The sequence below is a fragment of the Amphiprion ocellaris genome, chromosome 17 (genome assembly GCF_022539595.1).
Source record: "Amphiprion ocellaris isolate individual 3 ecotype Okinawa chromosome 17, ASM2253959v1, whole genome shotgun sequence".
NCBI lineage: Eukaryota > Metazoa > Chordata > Actinopteri > Pomacentridae > Amphiprion > Amphiprion ocellaris.
In genome coordinates, this window is record NC_072782.1 from 32,568,571 (window position 1) to 32,592,717 (window position 24,147).

Here is a 24,147-nt window from a genome sequence, read left to right on the forward strand (position 1 = left end):
TTAAGAATAGAAATATAAGAGGAACAACACAGGTTTTCCAAATAAAAATAAATAAATAGGCCAGTTTTATAATGTTTTTGGAAACTGAAAACATTATAAGTTTATTCTTTAGTCCCCAGACCAGAATAGACTAATTTCTTCTTTTTTTTTACTGTCTATTATCGTTAAAAATTAAGTGAAGCAAAGTGAGAACATTTTGAAAAAGAAAGAAAAATTGGAGTCATTTTAGTTTTTTTTTTAAATTTTAGGCTTAAAATGAAAAAAATGAATTTATTTTCTCTTTATTTTTTTTATTTTTAGTATTTGATGCAAAGATAGATTATACTTTAGTACCAAGACCATAAACAGACTCTTTTCTTTCTTTAGTTTTTTTTTTAGCCAGTGCCAGTTAACACTGAAAATTAAGTGTGAAGCAAAGCAAGAAAATAAATAAATAAAATTAAGAAAAAATGGGCCCATTATAATATTTGGTTAATAAAAGAGGAAAGATTGGTAATTTTCATGTTTTTATTTTTCTTTTGTTTTCATTTCCAAAACAGGCCAGTTTCTCTATTTTTCCACGATTCATTAAGACTGAAAACTAAGTGAAGCAGAGTGGAGGTTTACACCAAAAAATAAAATGAAATAAAATAAAATAAGATAAAAATTAAGGACAAGAGAGCTAATTTGACCTTTTTTCATATTAGTTTCAAAATTTAAAATGGGTCTGTTTCTTATTTATTTATTTTAATGATATTTGATGGGGAAATACAGATTCCAGATCATAAACGGGCCCATTTGGGATTTCCCCCCAAAATAAAAAAGATATATATTTTAAAAAAGAAAATAAATAAATGAAAAATTGACCACTTTCTTATTTATTTATTTATTTATTTGTTGGTATTTGTTGGGTAAAATCATTCTAATTTACTACCCAGTTCAGGTTCTGGTTCAGGTTTAGGCTGTTTGTGGTTCTGGTTCCACTCTGTCCCGGTAATGATCCAGCTGCGGTTAAACGGTCTGACTGCTCCTTTAAACGGTAAAGTGTCCGGTTCTCCGGTAACTCCTCCTCCGGCTCCAGCGGACCCTCCAACCTGTTGTTCCCGCTCTGGGATCAGTAGTTCGGGGGAAGCTGGAGGCTCCGGGCCGCCGCTCCGCTGATCCCGGGTCTGTGCTGGCCGGTGCTCCGTCTTCTCCTTCCAGTGGAGGAACCCTCCGAGTCGCTCTCACGCCTCTGCACCGCAAAAAACGCCTCGAATCAGCAAAACTGTGCAAAAATGCGGAAACGGTCGTAGTGAAGAGCGCAGTTTGTGGGAATTATGCGCCGGCGGAGCGGAGCGGCGATGCGGGCATCAGACCAGCGACGGGCCTCGACTTTCTCCGCCGGAGTTACCGCACCGAGGGGGACGTGAACTTTTCTGCCTCGGGTCGGTGTGGTGAGCGGGTCGGTGTGGGTCGTGTTGACGGTGTTTTTCTACCGGCTGGAGGTTTTCTCGCCGCTGTTGCTGCAGTTTGCGGGAGTTTTCTCGGATGAAAGTCGCTCCGGGAGCCGCTCTGGAATCCAGCAACTGCCGGGGCGGGTAGCTAGCTAGCCTGTTAGCTACTTCCACTAAGACGGGTTTTATGTTTATTTACCGGGAAAACCGATAAAAAATCCCCCCAAACTGAACTCTAACGGCGGCTGCGAGGACACAGCAGCCCGCTAACGGTAGCTGGACACTTTCGGTGCCGGTCTCACGGTGTTTTTCGGTTGTTTTCCCGAATAACTCGTCGCTGTTGCGGCAGTTTGCGGTAGTTTTCTCGGAGAAAAGTCGCTCCGGGAGCCGCTCAGGATTCCACTACTGCCGGGGCAGGTAGCTAGCTAGCCTGTTAGCTACTTCCACAAAGACGTTTTTATGTTTATCTACTAAGAAAACTTAGAAAGTCCCCCAAAACTGGACATTGACGGAGGCTGTGAGGAGTTGTCAGCCCGCTAACGGTAGCTGGACACTCTCGGTGCCGGTTTTACGGTGGTTTTCGGTTGTTTTCCCGACTGACCGTGTTAGCATAAACTCGGTGTAAACTCAGCCGCAGCTAACGTCCCGACATGCCGCAGCTGAACCGGGAGGACGGGGACGACCTGGGGGCCAGCGACGAGCTGATCCCCTTCAAGGACGAGGGCGAGCAGGAGGAGAAGCGGAACGTGTCCGGACGGGACCTGGACGACGTCAAGTCCAGTCTGGTCAACGAGTCGGAGACCAACAGCGGGTCCGACTCGGAGGTGAGTTGAAGCGGGTGAAGTTGGGAAGTTTGTCCGCAGGCGGCAACCGGCTGCTGCGTGCTTTTGTTCACCGGGATGTGTGTGTGCTTCTCCCGCAGGCGGACAGGCGAACCAAGCCCGGTGCAGATGTGGAGAACCGGGCCAGACACAGCCAGCTGTTTGAGGAAGGTAGGGAGACTTTTATGGGGATATTTTTCGTGTTTTTGTGGGTCTCAGAGGCGCAGAAACCCACGCAGGTAAAAACTTTCCACACAGGTGATCCGGAATATTGAAGCTTTAAAGAGTCCCAGGTAATCCGGAACAGGACTGGGATTCATTAAAACTTCAGTATTCTCCTAAATATGAAGCATTGCTATAGCAAAAACCCAAAACAATCAAATTAATATGACAGAAAATGACAAAACACGTGACTCAAGCTTTGTTTTTATCATTAATTATCCAAGAAAACCAGAACATCTTGAACATTGTGTTTTTTATGTGTGCAAATACACAAGAAGTGACAGTAAATGAATCTTACATTGAAAGATGTGAATAAAAAAGCCCTAAACTTTGCAGAATGCATGTGATATTTATCATTCACAGAGATAAGATTGTATTAAAAGTTATATTTCTAATGCACAAAAATGCAGAAGCAAACAGCAAAATGAACAGAAGTTTATTGTGTTTATTTATGATTTCCTAAACAGTGAAAATTCTGTTCATGTGTGATAATAATCAACTTTACAGACAGTAAAATTAGAACATTGTGGCTGCTGTTAGATTCTAATCCATCCTGTCTCCATGTCAGAATTGTTTAATAATAATTGTCATAATTTCAGTTCTGCTAAAATTATGACTTCAATATCTTCATAGATTCTCTGATACAGTTTGATTTTGGTCATTTAATGTGTATTAAAAGTTAAGTTCTGTTTATTTTTCATGTTTTTATTATTGATTACTAGTTCCAGTCATTTTTCCAGCTTCTGAAATGAGTCAGATTCCTTCTTTTCTCAGTAAAAACTAGTATTTCTGGAGTGTTTTGACTTATCATTTAACAAAACAAGACAATTGAAGACGTTACTTTTCTGTCACGTCAATGTTTTGATGATTTATTTGACATTTTATGAACTAAATTATCAAATTTGAAAGAAGTCCGATATAGAAATTGTAAAATAAACTCCTTGTATTTCAAAAACAAAGCTGTAGATTATTTCTTTATTGTTTAATCTATTTGTTAGTGAGTAATAATTCATCAGTTATCGGCTATTTAATCAATTGTCCACTATTTTGATAAGTGATTAACTAGTTTAAGTAAGTTTATGTTAATGTTTAAAAACAGTCTAAATTCAGTGATTTTAGCTTCTCAAATGTGAATATTTTCTGGTTCCTTTCCTCCTTTATGACAGTAAACTGAAGATCTGTGGACTAAACAAGACATTTTATCAACATTTTTCAACATTTTATGACATTTTAGACCAAAAACTGATCAATTCATCATTATTGGTTAAATAATTGAGCTGTAAAGTTCTAAATCTTGATAAATTCTTGTAGCTGGTGAATAATTTTAACCCCTAAACTACACTATGTGATGGTTTGAGCCTGAAGTCGGTCTTAAACTGTGCTCTGTGTGGTATTAAGAGCTCTTAAATGCAGTGAAACCTTCATTTCCCAGAACCTGAGGTGCAGTAAGAGTTATTCTGCCAGTTCCCTGCAGAGCCGCCAGCTATAAGACTTTATAGCTGCTTTTACAAGCTGCACAACAACAACAACTGCTCTCTGCATAATAACCCAACTGATCCTCGTGTTAATTAACTTTAAAGGGCTTTTCAGACGCACATGTCATGTTATGATGCTTTAAATCAATCAGACATGCTGGTTTTTACAAATAATGCTCTGTAAACTTGCAGCACCTCACATTTTTAAGCATTTTTGCAAAATATTTTCACTTGTCTTTCAAAAAAATCCACAATAATTCCTCTTTGATCCTCTGGGATCAAGTTGCAGCAAATCGACACTTTCAGCTCATATCAGGAACTAATAAATGCACCAAAACTCTAGTTCTATGAGCACATATGAGATAAAACAGCAGAGGTTTGTCATGTTCATTTAATCAGCCAGTGTTGAGACCTCTGAGCCGAACTTCTTTCTCCCCTAAAAACAACCTTAAAGAGGTTCTACAGGGACGTTCTAGCAGAAGGAACCTGCTCAAAGGTTCCAGCTGCCCTAGAACAACCCATAAGTTCCTTATATAGTTAATATATTTAGTTCTAGTTGTATTTTCTATAACTTTTGTAGGGTGATAACCCTTAAAAATAAGTTACTCTGGTATAATCGCACAATAAACACCTCAGTATTTATACCTGTACTGGGTTATTCCATCTCACATCATCAGGTTCCTTCTGCTCAAACTGTCTCAGAGTTGATTTAAACTTTAATATCATAAACTATAAATATCTAAAATGGTATTTGTGAAATCCAAGCTTCATTTATCAAATACATTGTAAGATATGTTTGTGTAGAAGTCGCCTCTTGATCCACTTTCATCAGGTTTCTTCTCACATTTGAATCTGTTTGAACATCAATATCTGAGGAACTCTTAGACTTTCTTTTGGGAAATATTAGATCTTACAACGTCTTTTCCGTCAGATTTACCCTAAACTCGGTGTTCAGGTTGTTTTATTCTGTTTGTCCTCAGCTCTGAGGAAGCAGCAGCAGGATGGAGGTCTGTTCCAGCCGTCTCCTTACGTCGGTTATCCCTTCTTCATGCTCCCAGACCTGGGGAACCTCTGCAGCCCCTACCTCACCGCTAACGGAGCGCTGGCACCGGGCGGCCGCACGGTAAGAAGCCTGGTTAAAGCTGGTTTAAAGTGCTGGTTAAAGCTGGTTTAAAGTGTTGGTTAAAGCTGGTTTAAAGTGTTGGTTAAAGCTGGTTTAAAGTGTTGGTTAAAGCTGGTTTAAACTGCTGGTTAAAGCTGGTTTAAACTGCTGGTTAAAGCTGGTTTAAACTGCTGGTTAAAGCTGGTTTAAACTGCTGGTTAAAGCTGGTTTAAACTGCTGGTTAAAGCTGGTTTAAACTGCTGGTTAAAGCTGGTTTAAACTGCTGGTTAAAGCTGGTTTAAACTGCTGGTTAAAGCTGGTTTAAACTGCTGGTTAAAGCTGGTTTAAACTGCTGGTTAAAGCTGGTTTAAACTGCTGGTTAAAGCTGGTTTAAACTGCTGGTTAAAGCTGGTTTAAACTGCTGGTTAAAGCTGGTTTAAACTGCTGGTTAAAGCTGGTTTAAACTGCTGGTTAAAGCTGGTTTAAACTGCTGGTTAAAGCTGGTTTAAAGTGCTGGTTAAAGCTGGTTTAAAGTGCTGGTTAAAGCTGGTTTAAACTGCTGGTTAAAGCTGGTTTAAACTGCTGGTTAAAGCTGGTTTAAAGTGCTGGTTAACGCTGGTTTAAAGTGCTGGTTAACGCTGGTTTAAAGTGCTGGTTAAAGCTGGTTTAAACTGCTGGTTAAAGCTGGTTTAAACTGCTGGTTAAAGCTGGTTTAAACTGCTGGTTAAAGCTGGTTTAAACTGCTGGTTAAAGCTGGTTTAAACTGCTGGTTAAAGCTGGTTTAAACTGCTGGTTAAAGCTGGTTTAAACTGCTGGTTAAAGCTGGTTTAAACTGCTGGTTAAAGCTGGTTTAAACTGCTGGTTAAAGCTGGTTTAAACTGCTGGTTAAAGCTGGTTTAAACTGCTGGTTAAAGCTGGTTTAAACTGCTGGTTAAAGCTGGTTTAAACTGCTGGTTAAAGCTGGTTTAAACTGCTGGTTAAAGCTGGTTTAAACTGCTGGTTAAAGCTGGTTTAAACTGCTGGTTAAAGCTGGTTTAAACTGCTGGTTAAAGCTGGTTTAAACTGCTGGTTAAAGCTGGTTTAAACTGCTGGTTAAAGCTGGTTTAAACTGCTGGTTAAAGCTGGTTTAAAGTGCTGGTTAAAGCTGGTTTAAACTGCTGGTTAAAGCTGGTTTAAACTGCTGGTTAAAGCTGGTTTAAAGTGCTGGTTAACGCTGGTTTAAAGTGCTGGTTAAAGCTGGTTTAAAGTGCTGGTTAAAGCTGGTTTAAACTGCTGGTTAAAGCTGGTTTAAACTGCTGGTTAAAGCTGGTTTAAACTGCTGGTTAAAGCTGGTTTAAACTGCTGGTTAAAGCTGGTTTAAACTGCTGGTTAATGCTGGTTTAAACTGCTGGTTAAAGCTGCTAGTTAAAGCTGATTAAAGCTGGTTAAAGCTGCTTCTTATAGCTGGTTAAAACTGTGGAGTGGGTTCTGTGGAAACACTGCCTGCAGTTCAATAAAACAGTCAGATTTTTTTCCCCCGTTGGTCACAGCTGAGTCAGTCATGGATTCTTTTTTGCGCCAAAGAAGACAGGATTTATTTTTTTCCAGAATCTTGTAGCTTATTTATGGCTTTTTTTTTTTTTTTTTTACATTAGATGAGTTGAAAGAAGTGATTTTGGTGAAATATTCATATTTTAAGCTCAGATTGTTGTTTATTTTCTTGGTGTAACTACATGCCACAGTATGGAAAGTTGAAAACCTGTTAATTTGTTCTGCTTTTCCAGTTTCCAGCTGTGACAAATGGTGTACTTTTGGCAGCTTATTAAAGATAAAGCGTCTTTCAGACGTTCATATTCCAGACCAGACACTGTCATGTCTGGTGTTTGTTTTTACATCTGTGGTGTTCATAGTGTTATCCAGGTATTCTTCACTGAAAACCTCTTACTTGTGTCTCTCTGTAGGAAATAACTTTCTGTATTTTACAGTGTTTATATGGTTGTTTACACCTTTCTGTGGTTGTTTTGCATCACATTTTATTAGTTTTACATCGCTTTGTGATTGTTTGGAGTCACATTTTAGTTGTTTTATGGCTTTTTGAGATTACTTTGTCACATTTGAGTTATTTTACATTGTTTATATGATTGTTTTACGTCATTTTGAGGTTGTTTTGTGTCACATTTTAGTTGTTTTACATTGTTTGTGGTCATTTTGTGACACATTTTAGTTGTTTTATGGCTTTTTGTGGTTGTTTTAAGTCACAATTGAATTGTTTTGCATATTTTTGGGGTTGCTTTATGTGACAGTTTATTAATTTTACATTGTTTCTGTGGTCGTTTAACGTCTTTTAGAGGCCGTCTCCTCTCTGCCTGCAGTTGAATAGAAAACTGAATTTGTAGCTCTTATTTGTGTATAAAATAACTAAAGACTGTTTGTGTGACTGAGCTAAGTCTTTGTTTTGTGAGCTGCAGGTTCCACATGTTCACACTGGTGGAGGAGTCGTCGTGTTTTGGGTGGAGAAACTTTCAGTCTGTTTCTAAACCAGCTGAATGTGGATCACATTTACTGCTCAGGAACCAGAGTGATATAAACTCTGGTGAGCACATCTCCCAGTTTCCACATAAATCAGTACAACCGTGTTAAACTCCGTGTCCTGCAGAGTCAGTCAGTTTAAACGTCATGCAGATTTCCTGGTTAGCGCTGGGTGTTATTCTCCAGCTGTGTGCTGTTTGTGTAGTGATTGTGTTATTCTCCAGCTGTGTGCTGTTTGTGTAGTGATTGTGTTGAGGTGAGGCAGGTCCAGACACAGTCCTGCAGCTCCAGCCGTCACCCAGCAGCAGATTAGCTTCAGCCGCCGGTCGCTCAGCAGGATCGGCAGCGTGTTGCTCAATTTCCAGGTTTTCTGGAGGCTGAGCCGGGATTACAGCGAGGCCGGAGGACGCTGTAATACGCCGGCTAATCTGAAAGTTGCCTCTCTGGCAGAGGGAGGAATTAAAGAGCATTTAAAGCAGAAAAATAAAATGTTGTTGCAGAGGAAAGTTGGTGTTCTCAGCCTCAAGGTTGTTGTGGAGCAAAAACAGGCGATAAACTGCAGCAGAACTCAGGTCATGTTGGTTTATTTTTAGTTATTAGAGCATGTGTTGTTTTTAGTGTTCAGTCTGTGAGTCTGCAGAATTATAATAAACCAACATTTCATGATTTAGTTGGTAGATTAAAAGTATTTTTAACTATAGGAGAGGGAACTCAGAAATGTCTTCTGTCAGCAGGACTCAGTTAGAATGATGGAAACCAGTTAGAAAGTGGATTAAATGTAATTATTTATTATATAAACTTGTAAATAAAATAGGAATCAGCATGTCCCATGTTCCCAACACTGGAAAACACATGTTGTCTCCACATACTACAGATAATTAACTGTTTTTACAGCTTCTACAAACTTGCTGAGACAGTTTTGTCTCTTTGTGGTCATTTTGAGTTTTGTTTTTGTTGTTTTGCGTCTCATTTTTGTTGTTTTATGTCTTGTTTTTGGCCACATTTTAATTATTTTATGTCTTTCTGGATTTTTTTTGTCACATTTTAGTTTTTTTATTTCTTTTTGGGGTTGTTTTGTGTCACATTTGAATTGTTTTACATCTTGTTGTGGTTGTTTAGTGTCACATTTGAATTGTTTTACATCTTGTGGTTGTCTCTGCTCTGTGGAAACACTGCCTGCAGTTAAACTGAGTCGTGGATTCTTAGTTGCACTGAAGAGCACAGATTTCTTTTGTTTTTCCAGAATCTTGTAGCTTATTTTTAGCTTTTTTTTTTTTTTTTTTTTTTTTTAACAAGAAAAGAGGGGAATTAAGTGATTTTGGTGAAATTTTCAGATGTTAAGCTCAGATTTTGGTTTATGTTCTGGATAAAACTGTACTCCACATGTAGCAAAGTTATAAATCTGATCATTTGTTGTACTTTTCCACTTTCTGACTGTGACAAACGGTGTACTTGTGGCAGTTTTTTAAAGATAAAACACCTTTCAGATGTTCATATTCCCGACCACACACTGTCATGTCAGGTGTTTGTTTTTACATCTGTCTTGTTCATGGTTTTATCTTCACTAAAAAGCTCTTATTTGTGTAGAAAATGACTAAAGACTGTTTCTGGGACTGAGTTAAGTCTTTGTTTTGTTTCCACATGTTCACGCTGGTGGAGGAGACGTTGTGTTTTGGGTGGAGAAAGAGAGAAAAGTGTGTTTGCTGGACGTCTTGTGGGGTATAATGAGTCGTGACGATGCCCCGGTGGAGTCCTGCTTTAGCTGCATTCAGACCATAATAAGCCCAACAACGAGCAGCAGGTGAAGCTGAGGAATGCAGGTGTTTTCATGAGCAGGTTGAGCAGAGCCTTTAGTTAAATCCACACAGGAAACACTCTGGAAGCAAACCAGACCAGGAGACGAATCACTAATCTGTCAAATCAGACGACACTCACCAAAGATTTAGTGTCTGAGCTGAAAACCAGCGATTTTATCATTGATTAATGATCAGATGAAAAATCAGCCAAAGCTACAATAACTTTAGTAAATTTAATAAACTATAATTACTGTGAGTATTTCCAGAGTTCCATAGAGGTGGGTCCAGATTTATCACTTTTTAATGGACTTTTTTCCATCATTTCTGAGCCTCAGAACTTCATCAGTCCAGCAGATAGAACCATGACATTTAGGAGGAGAAACACATCTGAGTTCTGGGAAAAACTGACACCAGATCAGTTTAAATCCATCCAGATTTCTCAGACTAAAGTTAATCAAAATCTGAGTCTTTTCGTGAAACGTTTGTCATTTTGAGTTTTTTTTTTTTTTTTTTTTTATCATTTTGGACAAACTTTGGGTAATTTTGAACAATTTTTGAGTCTTTTTTTTTTTTAACAAATATTAAGAAATATGGGATGATTATTTTTGTAATTTTGGACCTTTTATGTCATTTTATTTTTGGGGATAAATTTGGGTCACTTTGGACAAAATCTGACAAATTTTTAATGATTTCTTTTGTAGTTCTGGACATCTTTCATGACGTTTTGAGCGATTTCTGATGAAAGACAAGCACATCTGAGTTCTGGGAAAAGCTGACACCAGATCAGTTTTATATCCATCTGTGTCACAGTCTGAACATCTGGTTTTTGTTCCAACATGAGACAAAATGAGACGCAAAACAACAAAAATGAGACACAAAGTGACACCAACGAGAAACAAAATTTTAAAAAGTGCGACACGAAATGAGCAAAAATCTGACAAATGACACAAAAAAAGCCAAAAGAGAGACAAAAAATTTGACAAACAAGACACAAATAACAAAACAAAACAGAATGACAAAAACGGGACATGAAAAGATGAAAAAAAATAAAACACAAAACACCAGAAATAAGACAACAAAATGACAAAAGCAAGACAATAAATTACAACAAACACTAGAATGAGACATAAAACAACAAAAACAGAAATCAGTTTTCCATCCGTCCAGGAGTCACAGTCGAAACACTAAATCTGGTTTCTGTTTACCAGCATGTTTTCTATAACTTTAGACAGTTTTTGAATCATTTTTATTTTTTTTTATTTCATCCAGAACAAATTTTGAGTCACTTTGGACCAATTTAAATAAAATTGTGATTTAGTTTTCTACCATCGTGTCGTTCTGAATGAACTTAGAGTTAATTTGACAACAAATTTTTGTTGTTTTCAAAAATCTTGGTTCATTTTGGATGCATTTTGAATCAGTCTGAACAATTTCTGAGTAATATCTGACAAAAAAGAAGATTTTTGTCAATTTCTAATGTCATTCACAGTTTAGATCAAATTTAAAGCCATTTCTGACCATTCTTGAGTGATTCTGAACAAATTTTTGTGTAATTCAGGGAAATTTTTTCTTCACAGAGCAAAAATTCGTGTCACTTTAAGCAAATGTTGTTTCATTTAGCAGAAATCTCGAGTCATTCCTGACTTTGAATCATTTTAAAATGATTGTGGATAAATTTAGAGTAATTGTGGACATTTTTAAGCCATTTTGGACATTTTGTTTTCCTCAGTTTGAATCATTTTTATGTAATTTGGGGGATTTTTTTTAATCACTGAGCAAATTTAGTGTAATTTTGAACAAATTTTTTTTCGTTTTGTAAAACTCTTGAGTCATTTCTGACCATTTTAAAGTAATTTTGTACTTTTTTTTCAGTTATTGTGGACATTTTTGAAACTGTGTTGGTCAATGTTTTGGTCATTTTGGACATTCTTTTGAGTCATAGTGGACTAAATTTGCCAATTTTGCAAATTCTGAGGAGGTCAGAGGTGATTTTTTTAGATGTTGGTGAATATTTATGAATATATATGTTTTCTTGTGTAAAGAACCTAAAGATAATCAGTTTAACGTCACATATGACAAATAAAATGAGCCCATTTTAACTGCAGTCAGTAAAATATGTCCGTTTCAGGACAGAAATCCAACTCGGTGATTATCTGAGGAGTAAAAGCTCATTTATCTTCCCTCAGTGGGGCGTTATCAGCTCTGCTCTCGGCGTTTCAGAGGAAGGAGGATGATAAACTCCTGCCAGGATGAAGCCAGTGGAGGTGAACAGCAGTGTTTACCTGGACGCTACCTGAACCGTCACCCAGGTGTTTACTGATGGATGCAGGCAGGAGGCAGCATGTAGATGAAACCTGTCTGCTCACCTCAGGAAACGTCTAAACTGAACACCTTCAGGTCCTCGTAACACAAAGTAATGTGGTTAGAAAAAGCAGTTCAAACACAAAGTCAGTACAGACAGAACAAGCAAACCAGGACCACCAGTTAGTTTATTTATTTATTAAATACAAAAGGAAGAAATCAGTGTTCAAAGTAGGTGTAGATTAACCCTCTGAGCCTCAGAACCTGCTGACAGGCTTAAAATGCATGTTTTCTTTTTAAAAAGGACTCCATTTATCAACCAGAAACCCTAAAAACAGGAACAACAGACGTGTTTTTAACTTTCTACCTGCCTTAACATGTGTCACATGTGGCTCCATGGAGAAAAGTCAATCAAATCTGGGTTTAAAATCATCAAAATCACTTCATTCTACATGTGTGATTTAATAAAATAAATGCAGCATGAAACAGTGAACAGAGGAGATCCATCCAGCATGGTGAAACATCTTTCTATCGTCAAAGTTATTTGAGACAAATATTTAGTCATTTTGGACAGTTTTTGAGGTGTTTTGGACAGTTAGAGTGAGAGTGAAGTGCAGCTCGGCTCAGAAACACAGAACAGAGCAGCAAGTTGTTGGAGATCCATCCAGCATGGTGAAACATCTTCTACTGAAGATGAGCAGAGCAGAGAGGAAACATGGAGATAGAAAAACATCTACAGGATGAGGACACAACATTAATTCAGAGTTTTAACATGTCGTTGATTCCAGTCTTTATTTAGTTTCTTATAAAATAAATAATTAAATGAATTGAACTTTTTCCTTTTTTAAAAGAACAACAAAGAACTGATTTTAGGTATTCTACCTTTCTACTCTGCTGCTGTTTCCATGAAGGTTCAGGACTTTTGAGTCATTGTTTGGAAGTTTCAACTCATTTTTCACTGGTTTGATTCATTTAGAACACTTTGTAAGTTATTTTAAACATGTTTTGACAAGCTTTCGACAATTTCCAGTTATTCTGGACAAGCTTTGAGTCATTTTGAGTAATCTTCAGTAAGTTTAATGCCGTTAGGGACAACTTTGGACTCATTTCAATCAAGTATGGAGACAAATTCTGAATGCATGGTGCAGGACTTTATAATGCAGTAAAATGAGTCCACAGTGAGAAAAAATGTGACGGGAACAAAAAAACCTTTTGTGTCGCATAGAAGTTGTTTTCCATCTTTTTGTGGATGTTTCCTTTCTGTTCTGTGGAAACAGAAACCACTGCAGGACGTTTAGAGGGTTAATTTGCTGATTTAAAACCCAATTATTTGACTTACTTCAGTTCTGTCTGCGATTTTATATCCAGTAAGTGTGTTGTTTGTGTTTTAATCACCTGTTGGACGTCTGTGGACTCGTTCTGTTGAATGTTTCCTTTATTCCTGTGTGTTGTTCTTTTTACTTGCCGTGTTTTTATCCTTTAAATCCACTAAAAGTCACTTTAATGAGCTTCCTGCTCAGCCGACCAGGTGAAACTGGGTCTTGTAGCTGCATTGTAGAAGGTTTGGGTGGAGGTGGACTCGGTCATGCAGATACTCGGCAGCGTCACACCTGAGCAGCAGTGAAAGAATGAAGGAGGCCTGAGCACAGATGAGATAACTCACTCTGTAAAAAGGTTTCTGTTGACAAAGCTGCTTGTTTAGTTAAAGGCTGGACGATCCCAGAATTGTCCTCCGAGTCTTAAAATACCAGGAGGATGTGCAGCCGAGCCTCCGACATACATCCACAGTAAAACATACAGAACAGAAATAAACTCAGTCTGTTGGCTGGACGTAAATAGAAACAGCTGTAAACCGCTTAGCAGCACATTTAGAGAGCGGAAAGGCTGCAAACGTTCATGTCGGTCTTTGGAGATGTAGAATATTATAGAAATATGTTCTGTTCAGTAACTTCTATCAAAGCTTCCTGGAACAAAACCTGTCAAGTTTTGGGCTCCACCTCAAACTTCATGTTCGGGCAACAGCTACAGCATCTTTTTCAACTCATTTTGCTTCTTATTTATAAAAATAAAAACACATTAGCAGCAATAATAGGATATTATTTCTCCACTGTGTTAAAAATAATGAATACAGATAGCAAGAAAATGCCCCTAAAAAGATGTAGAACAACTAAAAAGTGACACAAAACAACCCAAAAAGATGTAAAATGACTAAAAAGTAACACAAAACAACCCAAAAAAGACATTAAAATGACTAAAATGTGACAAAAAAATCCTGAAAACACGAAAAATGACTAAAATGTGACACACAACAACCACAAAAAGATGTATAACGACTACAATGTGACACAAAACAGCCACAAAAAGATGTATAACGACTACAATGTGACACAAAACAGCCACAAAAAGATGTATAACGACTACAATGTGACACAAAACAGCCACAAAAAGATGTAAAAATGCCGAATATGAGACTAAAAAGAACCCCAAAAACAAGTAAAATGACTAAAATGTGACCAAAATCCTAGAAAACACATAAAATGACTAAAATGTGACACAAAACAACCACACAAAGACATAAAACGAACTGAGAAAGGTGTGATTCAATGCAATATTTATTTTTAGTGCGTTATTTTTCTGTAATTAATTAATTGTAATGAACACAGTAAAGTCCCGGCCCTAGTATTTATATTATTTCAGATGCAGATCCAGTAGTAATTCTTGACCTCTTCTCAAAATGTTTAAATCCTTCAGTGTTCCTTTAACTTCTGGGTATTTAGTCTATTTTTGAGGTGCAGATTTAACGCCTCCAGAGTGTTTGTTTTCCCCCTATGAGGGCGTTTATGTGAGTTTTAGGTGCAGGAGGCTCTGGAGGTTCAGGTCTGATCAGGTGTTCAGGTGGAGGTGAAGCTTCTTCCTGCTGCAGGTCTGAAGGAATGTAAACATGACTGATCTCATCCCTCCTGTTTTAGTCTTCAGTCACGTTTAACAGCAGCTTTTAATGGATGGAATAAACATGAGGAATAATAATAATTACAGCAACAAAACCCCTCATTCAGTCAGATACAACTTTAATAATCTCTCGCATTTTTAGTGATTTTTATTCCTGTTTCTCTGGTTTTACTGAGCATAAAACATCTTATAGTGGTGGTTTTGACATGTTTATACATAAAAACATTCATATTTATTAATTAAAAGTCTTGTACTTTAAGTCTTCTTTATAACTGTGTCTGTGTTTGTTTCATTTTATTAGTTTGCATCTTTTACCGCCTCCCAGCAGTCATATTTGATTTTTGTGTGTCTTTCAGGTGTTTATATCTCAGTTTACACTGAATTAACATTTGTTTGTGTTCATTTTGCTTCTATTTATCTTTGTCTGGTAGATTTTATTTCTATTTCTAGTCTTTTCCTGTGTCTCTGTAGTTGTTTTCCTTCTTTTTGTTGATGATTTGTGGCTCTTAGTTTAGTTTTTAAGTAGTTTTGTGTGACTTTGCTGCTGTTTTATCAGTTAGTTTGGTGCAGACTCCCAGTAAACATTCAGAAAATAGAGTTTTTCTCTGTGTGAAAGTAAACTGGAGACAACTAGTTCAGCTGGAGGGTTTGTTTGGTTGTGGTGTTAATGTTTGTTTATAATGCATTAAAGAATAATAAATGATTCCTTAAACGTGTCTCAAAGTGTCTTCATGGACAAGGAGACGTTCGTTTATTAATTATCAGATTAGAGGAATAAACTAATAAAAAGATGAATTTAGTCTTTTATTTTGAAGTTTCAGACCGACTTCTAGCTCAGTTAAACTGGATCCAGAGTTAAATAATTCAGATTATTTTAGCTAATAATCCATAAATCTTGTAGTTTTCTGATGGAAGTTTGTATTTTTGTCTCTTTTCTCCACAGTATCTCCCGTTTCAGTGGCCTCTGCTGGACGTTCCTGGAAGATCAGCGATCAGAGACTCTACGACTCCGACTCACCTGGTAACACCTGCTTTAATTATCACTGAACCATCTCTGCTCTGGTGTTTAATCATGATTATGGGAAATATCTGTAACTGTATCAGCTGTGAAGTTGATCCTGACTCAGTCCTCACTCATGTAAATTCAGTAAATTCATAGTTTCAGCTGCAGATTTTGGCCAGATTCTCTAAAAAAGGTGTGAAAATGACTCTTAAAAGTTGTTTTTATGGTCGATATAAACAGATTAATGTGTTGCAGCTTTTACAGAATATTAGTTTTGTCCTCTTTTTTCCCCAGAGATGCAGTTTTACACCGTAGTAACCTGCAGGAAAATTTAACTTTAAAAACTAAGATCATGTTTATAATTCTACTTTTGCATGTTTTTCCAGAAACAAAAGCAATGTTTACTTTCATGGACAGTAATTCATTTTTTAAAAAACATTTTTATTTTACCAAAATCACACATTTCTTTTTACTATATTTAAATCAGAAAAAGTCTCCACACATACACACACATATATACACATATTTACCTTTATTTGAATAAAAAACTTGTATATTTAACACAATAAATTACAGATAACATCTCGTAAAAATCACAAAAATATTAATAATTTACATGGAAAATATTTAACAAACAAAACACAAAAAACGTAAATATGGTCCACAATAAAAAAAAAGATCTGTATTTTTATAGATAGAAATAATTTTTTTCCACCAATGTTGCACTAATTCTACTGTATTTAAATCAGAAAAAAATACCCATATATATCCACATATTTATCATTATTTATTATTTTTAAATCTTTTTTCTAAGTATTATTTTACATATTTTTTTCCAGATATTCTAAATTACAGATAACATCTAATAAAATCACAGAACAAGCACTATATTATTATTATTATTATTATTATTATTATTATTATTATTATTATTATTATTATTATTATTATTATTGTTATTGTTATTATTATTATTATTATTATTATTATTATTATTATTATTATTATTATTACTATTATTATTACTATTATTATTACTATTATTATTACTATTATTATTATTTAAACCGTAAATATGATCCACATTAAACAAAAATATCTGTATTTTATAGAGGATTTTTTTCCCTTCAAAATCCTGTGTTGTGTTGAAATTAAATCCTTAAGAAAAGTTCATTTTAACAACAAAGCAATACAGATTTCTTTAAATAACAGCTAAAGAGCATCAAAACAGTTTGTAAAAGGAACATAAAGTGAGTAAAAAACACATTTAAGAGGTAAATGGAGAATAAAAATAAGCAAAAATGCAGGTTACAACAAACTAAATGCATTTAATAAATCTCTCACACAATCCAATTATTTATATCTACAGTAACTTTAGTATATTTAATGAAATAATGCAAAGTTTTACCTTCATACCATGAATATTTTCAGTTACGTACATAAAACCAGACATATTCTGGTTTATTTTGGCAGATTTTATTAATTTCTTTCCATTAATTTCTGCAGCTCTTTAGATAATTGTCTGTTCAAAGCTGAAACGCTGTTATCTCTCTTTATTAGTTTTATTCTGCAGCTCCTCAGCTTGATTCCAGTTTCTACATCTGATAAGTTTCACTAATTTGTGGCCGTTGTTCCACTTTCACGGATGAAAAATGCGATGGTTCTCGGAGATAAACTCCTCTGATTATCAGTTGATTTTCTGGTGAAACAATTTTCTGGTTAAACTTCTGGAGAATTTCTTTACCGCAAAACAAAACAAAAGAGATACGTCTAGTTTCTCTTTGTGGCAAAGCAGGTGAAAGTTAAAAACTCCAAATAAACCAGAGTAACCTGAGAGCAGAAGAAAAGTGAAGTTTGATGTGGACATTTAAATTTCTACACTAAAAACAAGCATTTAATGAGGATTTCTTTCATTTATTATCTGGTTCGGTTTTTTTCTTCCTGTAGTTGCTGCTGTTGGCCTCTAGATGGCAGAAACTGTCCTCATTATATTACATCTTACTGTAAAAAAATATAAAAATTAAAATAAATTAATCAAAACAGCCCAAAACTGAAAATATAGTCCACACTAAAAATAGACAGAAATTCTTTGTTTTGTTTGTTTTTTTTTTTTAACCAAGATCACACTTTTTTTTTTACTGTATTTAAATCTATAAAAAATATACACATATACCCACATATTTGACATTATCTGAATAATAATTATTTGAATTTAATTGATGTTGTTTTACATATTTTTCCTGATTTTTAATGACGGATAACATCTCATAAAATCACCCCAAAAAAAATTTACCTGTAAAATATTTAACAAACAAAACACAGATGGAAACTGTAAATGTGGTACACACAAAAAAAATCTGTATTTTCATAAATAGAGATACATTTTTCCCCAATTTTGCACTATTTGTATTGTATTTAAATCAGAAAAAATATACACTCATTTATACACACATATTTGCTATTATTTGAATAAATAAGTATTTATGTTTAACACCAAACAATAATTTTGATAACTGTTATTTTACTTATTTTGTCAGATTTTTTAAAAAAATTACAGATAATATTTCATTAAAAAATGACATATTATTGTAAAACAAAAGACAATAAAAAAAAACACTAGGCCAAAATTGTAAATATGCCCCCGACTAAAAGTTTGTTTTTTAAATCTGTATTTTCATAGATAGAAATTAATTTTTCCCCAAGATTAGATGATTTTTAACTGTATTCAAATCAGAAAAAAATGTATGTATGTAAATATATAATGTTAATAATGTGTTCATATAAAACAACACTTTCATTGTATTTAAATCCACTACGATGATATTCTTGCTGCTACTTTCACAGTTTTTTGCAGTTCTTAAACATTTTTTTTCTAGAACCCTGCTGCTTGTTTTTATTTATTTTTAAATCCAAATCATCCCGTTTAGATGAGCTGCTGTTGGTTTCTGCTGTGTTTCAGTCCAGCAGCGTTCCCGTCGTCCAGCACCCTCAGCTCGGACATCTCCATCCCCTGCTGTCCTACAGCCCCGAGGCCTTCTCACCTCAGAGAGCCTCACCTGGATTCTCTTCTGACGCAGGTGAGCAGCTAGTCACAGTTCATCACAGCTCAGTTCAGTTCATCACAGTTCATCACAGTTCATCATAGCTCAGTTCAGTTCATCACAGCTCAGTTCAGTTCAGTTCATCACAGTTCATCACATCACAGTTCATCACAGCTCAGTTCAGTTCATCACAGTTCATCACAGTTCATCATAGCTCAGTTCAGTTCATCACAGTTCATCACAGTTCAGTTCAGTTCATCACAGCTCAGTTCAGTTCATCACAGTTCAGTTCATCACAGCTCAGTTCAGTTCATCACAGTTCATCACATCACAGTTCATCACAGCTCAGTTCAGTTCATCACAGTTCATCACAGTTCATCACAGCTCAGTTCAGTTCATCACAGTTCAGTTCAGTTCATCACAGCTCAGTTCAGTTCATCACAGTTCATCACATCACAGTTCATCACAGCTCAGTTCAGTTCATCACAGTTCATCACAGCTCAGTTCAGTTCATCACAGCTCAGTTCAGTTCATCACAGTTCAGTTCAGTTCATCACAGTTCATCACAGCTCAGTTCATCACATCACAGTTCATCACAGTTCAGTTCATCACAGTTCAGTTCAGTTCATCACAGTTCATCACATCACAGTTCATCACAGTTCAGTTCATCACAGTTCAGTTCAGTTCATCACAGTTCATCACAGCTCAGTTCATCACATCACAGTTCATCACACTTCAGTTCAGTTCAGTTCATCACAGTTCATCACATCACAGTTCATCACAGTTCAGTTCATCACAGCTCATCACAGCCAGCAGCTCTGCTCCTGGTCCTGTCTGAGACTCACCTGTACCTGTCCTGTGTTCAGCAGGTGTGTCCAGGACGCCTCACGCTGCCTGTTATCCTGTTTCACCAGGAGGGATTTCACCGATGCACCATCCTCTGGGCTGGCTGTACGTACGACTGTTATATCAACCAGATCAAGCTTTTCTACCGTAAAATATAAATATTTATAAAGATGTTTGTGAAGTTGTAGATTCATATGTCAAATAGTTTAAGATACATTTTTAAAAATCTGCCCATCAACCCACTTCCATCAGGTTTTTTCTCACATTAATCTGAGGCTGTTTGAACAACATCTGAGGAACCGTTAAAGATAAAAACCTGAATTTTTCTCTGTATTTGATAAATTAAGCTGACATTAACAGATATCCTCATGAATATTTCTATTTTATGATATTAAAGTTTGAAGTACATCAGAGATGGTGGAGCAGAAGAACCTGATGATTTCAGATGGAGTAACGTCACTATTAATGTGATTTATTGAGGTTTATTCTTTATTCTGGAGCGTTTTAAAGCGTTATATTCAGGTTTTACATTCAGATATAACATTCAGATTTATTCTGCTTTTATTCAAACCTACACTGGAATATTCTGCTGCTTGGACAGAATTCTTGAGCTCCAACTTCTTTATGCTGCTCAAATATTCGTGTATTAAAATAAAACATTAAACTTCCTCAGTGGATCCTCCAGGACTTCACATCTGACGGTTGTTTGTGTTTTTCCAGTCAGGGCCAGACCATGTATCCCATCGCTGGAGGATTCTCACCTGCAGCTCTGGCCATGAACGCCTCCATGTCCAGGTGAGTCTGGAAACAAACGGGAAACAAACTGTACACAGACAGTAAACAAACCGTAAACAATCAGGAAACAGACAGTAAACAAACTGTAAACAACCAGTGAACAGACTTCTTATTGTAGGCTTTCATGTTTTGACAGCTTTAATTTAACACCTATGAGGTCATAACAAACATAAAAGGCAATAAAAAGAATTTTTAATAAATTCAACCTGCAGAGTGACGTACAGTACCTCCATCCACCACCAGGGGTCAGTCAGGATGCAGGTAAACTAGAGGAACTAACGGTTTAATGAGAGAGTGATGCATTGTGGGTAGTTTTTAGCTGTAATGCCGCTAAAGCTAGTTACTTTTTCTTTTATTGTCGGCTCTAAAAGTGTTTGGTTTTAATTTCTGGTTTGATTCACGTCTGTTTTTCTTCATTTTTCTTTTTTTCAGGTGAAATATTTCAAGAATAAAGTCAGAATATTTTGATAATAATCTTAAAAATGTTGGAGATGAAGTCAAGTTTCCTGGAAATGTTCATAAATGTATGAATATTGTCATGTGTTTTGTTGTCAGTCTGGTTTCCAGCAGCTTCTCTCCTCGTCTGGTTCCGACTCCTCAGTCATCGGTTCCTCGTCCAAACGTCGTCCAAACGTCGATCAAACAGGAACCAAGAAGCAGCAGCAGCAGCCAACCGGGGTAACAGGAACATAAATAATATTAATAATAATAATAATAATAATAATAATAATAATAATAATAATAATACATCTGAGCAAACTGCACATCAGAGTTCTACCTTCATACTGGGTATATTTCCAGAGTTCCAGGTCCTTGAAGTCTATAGAGGAGAACGTCCCCTGGAGAAAGTTCTAGAGTAGACAGTTCTAGGTAGGTCTACTCTAGAACTTTCTCCAGCTGTCGGTAGGTCTACTCTAGAACTTTCTCCAGTTGTCGGTAGGTCTACTCTAGAACTTTCTCCAGTTGTCGGTAGGTCTACTCTAGAACTTTCTCCAGGTGTCGGTAGGTCTACTCTAGAACTTTCTACAGTTGTCAGTAGGTCTACTCTAGAACTTTCTCCAGTTGTCGGTAGGTCTACTCTAGAACTTTCTCCAGTTGTCGGTAGGTCTACCCTAGAACTTTCTCCAGTTGTCGGTAGGTCTACTCTAGAACTTTCTCCAGTTGTCGGTAGGTCTACTCTAGAACTTTCTCCAGTTGTCAGTAGGTCTACTCTAGAACTTTCTCCAGTTGTCGGTAGGTCTACTCTAGAACTTTCTCCAGGGGACGTTCTCCTCTATGGACTTCAAGGACCTGGAACTCTGGAAATATTCCCAGTGTGACGGTAGAACTCTGATCATTGATAAAGTTCCTGGAGATGAAGACCCAGATGTTCTGAGGAGGAACCTGATGTTTTTTTTTTTCTAATATTTCGTGTCTTCACAGCATTCTGTCTGTATCTGTACATCGACGTTCTCTCTGGCTGTTTGTTTTCTTGCAGCAGGTTGATGTCTGACGTCCAGCAGGACAAAGAGGACGAGAAGAAGCCTCACATCAAGAAGCCTCTGAATGCCTTCATGCTGTACATGAGAGAAGAACGACCCAAAGTGGTGGCTCAGTGCAAAGTGAAGGAGAGCGCCACCATCAACCAGATCCTGGGCCAGCGGGTGGGTTCTGCCAGCATTCACTGATCAGGCTGTTTCCAGAGGAGAAGTCGTGTTGTGGAGTTACTAACCTTCAGCTCGTTGTCTCCTCAGTGGCATTCTCTGTCCAAAGAAGAACAGTCCAAATACTACGAACTGGCTCGGAAGGAGAGGCTGGTGCACTCCAAGCTCTACCCTGGCTGGTCGGCCAGAGACAACTACGTAAGAAAAAACAAACCAACACCGACAAACACAGAGTCTGGCTTCCATCAGCTCACGTCTGCTGTTTGTTCTGTTCAGGGCAAGAAGAAGAAGAGGAAGAGAGCGAAGGGAGAAGCTCAGCTGGAAGGTGAGATCAGGTTTACAGCAGAAACACCACAGTCATTCTGCAGCCAGATTACCATTAAATAAAAAGGTGAAAGTACAACATGGAGACAGAAATTACCACAAAAGATGCTAAATCACAACAAAAACAGACAAAATTACTACATATTACTACACACAGGCAAATTTAGAACAAAAAGATGAAAAATCATAACAAAAACACAAAAAAAACACTTAAAGGCACAAAATTGCCCCTAAATGATGAAAAATCACAACACAAACACAAAATCAAAATCATGACAAAGAGGCACATTTATAACAAAAAAATGAAAAATCACGACAAAACACACAAAATTATGACACATTGTTCCAAAATGATAAAAAAAATTACCAAAAAAACACAAAATCTGGCAAAAAAGAGGCAAATGTACCACAGAAAGATGCAAAATCACAAGAATAGACAAAGTTACCACTTCAAAACACAAAATTTCCCCTGAATGATGTAAAATCACAACAAAAACACAGAATTGTCACTGAAAGACATAAAATTGCCCGTAAATAGTGAAAAATCACAACAAAAACACACAAAACCCAGGTACCTGATGTGTTTGTTTGTTCCTCAGTTGCCATGGCGACGCCTGCAGACGACTTCTCCCCTCAGCTGAAGCGACCTCGTGACGGACCGCCACCGCACACGCTCAGTCCGCTCCGTCAGACGTGCCGGCCTCACCCTCCCACCGTCTCCCACCTGACACACTCCCACCTGTCCCAGGCGAGCCCCGCCTCCTCCCTGGACTCCCCGGCCACGCCCACGGCGGCGCTGGCGTCCCCCGCCGCCCCGGCCGCCTCCCACACCGAGCTCAGCCACTCCTCGTCTCCGTTCTGCGAGCAGCCGCTGTCTCTCACCACCAAACCCAGCCGTGGCTCCGCCTCCTCACCGCCGCCGCCCTTCCTGGCCCCGCCTCCTACCTCCACCCACCAATCCGCAGCTCACGGTGCCTTAACTCAGCCGCTCCGGAGAACCAATCAGCTGTGAGCGACGTCACAGGACCGGCCTCCTTTTTTAAGCTTTTATAGACGCATCACGTTTTCTACTCGTTTAATTGGTCAATATTTGACTGCATCTCTGATGTCATCAAGCTGTATTTTTGTCACTTTTTCTAGATCTAGAGACGAGGCTCTGATGGTTCTAAATCTATTTTCTGGTTCCTCTTTGTGTTAATAAACCTTCACTGACTTCTGATCTGCTGCCTCCGTCATGATGGGATGTTGGAACGCTTCTAAACTTTAGTAACGTCAAGAACAAACCGAAACTGAAACCAAAACACAAACTGTAAGACACAAACTTACCTCAAAGAGAGGCAAAATCACAACAAAAACACACAACATGAACACTAAATGGTGAAAAATCACAACAAAAACACAAAATCACTACAGAAAGATGCAAATTTATCCCAAAGAGAAATAAATAGAAACTAAATTGATGGGTTGGAAGCAGCGAGAACCTCACCTGAGACAGGAGACGGACCAGAGAAACCTGAGAAAGATACCAGGAGAGACGACACTAAACTCAAGACAGGAAGTTAGTCCAACTTTGAATCCATTTCAGACACTTCACACTTTCTATGAGATCCAATAACAGTTCTAAAACATTCTGTAACATTCTATAAGATTCTAATTCAAATCACAATGTTCTAACATTCAAAACAGAACGTTCTTAAAATTCAAAACAACATTAAAGAGCTGCTGTTAGTTGTTGAGTCAGCAGGAAAACACGACGTCACCACTAGATTTCTAGCTGTAATCACCTGCAGCAGCCAGACGGAGTTTCATCAGAGCCTGATTCATACGGCAGCAGACAGTCTGCATCATAAAGCTACAGAAATAAAACTAAAAAATGAAACTAAATCTGCTCACTGTGGTAGTTTAG

At 37.2% G+C, this 24,147-nt stretch overlaps 1 protein-coding gene across 4 annotated transcripts; it reads left to right on the top strand.

The window, feature by feature from the left end:
- Positions 1-1,057: 1,057 nt before the first annotated feature.
- On the top strand, positions 1,058-23,460 carry LOC111579349 (transcription factor 7-like 1-A). 4 transcript variants are annotated; one of them, XM_055019330.1, is made up of 12 exons: positions 1,058-2,239; positions 2,338-2,407; positions 4,914-5,056; positions 15,533-15,610; positions 18,552-18,669; positions 19,503-19,584; positions 20,200-20,274; positions 20,830-20,952; positions 21,755-21,917; positions 22,008-22,115; positions 22,194-22,242; positions 22,841-23,460. In XM_055019330.1, the coding sequence occupies exons 1-12, from the start codon at positions 2,066-2,068 to the stop codon at positions 23,251-23,253; spliced, it is 1,596 nt and encodes a 531-aa protein (XP_054875305.1). In that variant the 5' UTR covers positions 1,058-2,065; the 3' UTR covers positions 23,254-23,460. The 4 variants fall into 4 exon arrangements, with proteins under 4 accessions (XP_054875305.1, XP_054875304.1, XP_054875303.1 ...); XM_055019329.1 differs by having other exon boundaries at positions 1,059-2,239; positions 19,500-19,584; XM_055019328.1 differs by having other exon boundaries at positions 1,066-2,239; positions 21,752-21,917.
- The last annotated feature ends 687 nt before the right edge of the window (positions 23,461-24,147 follow it).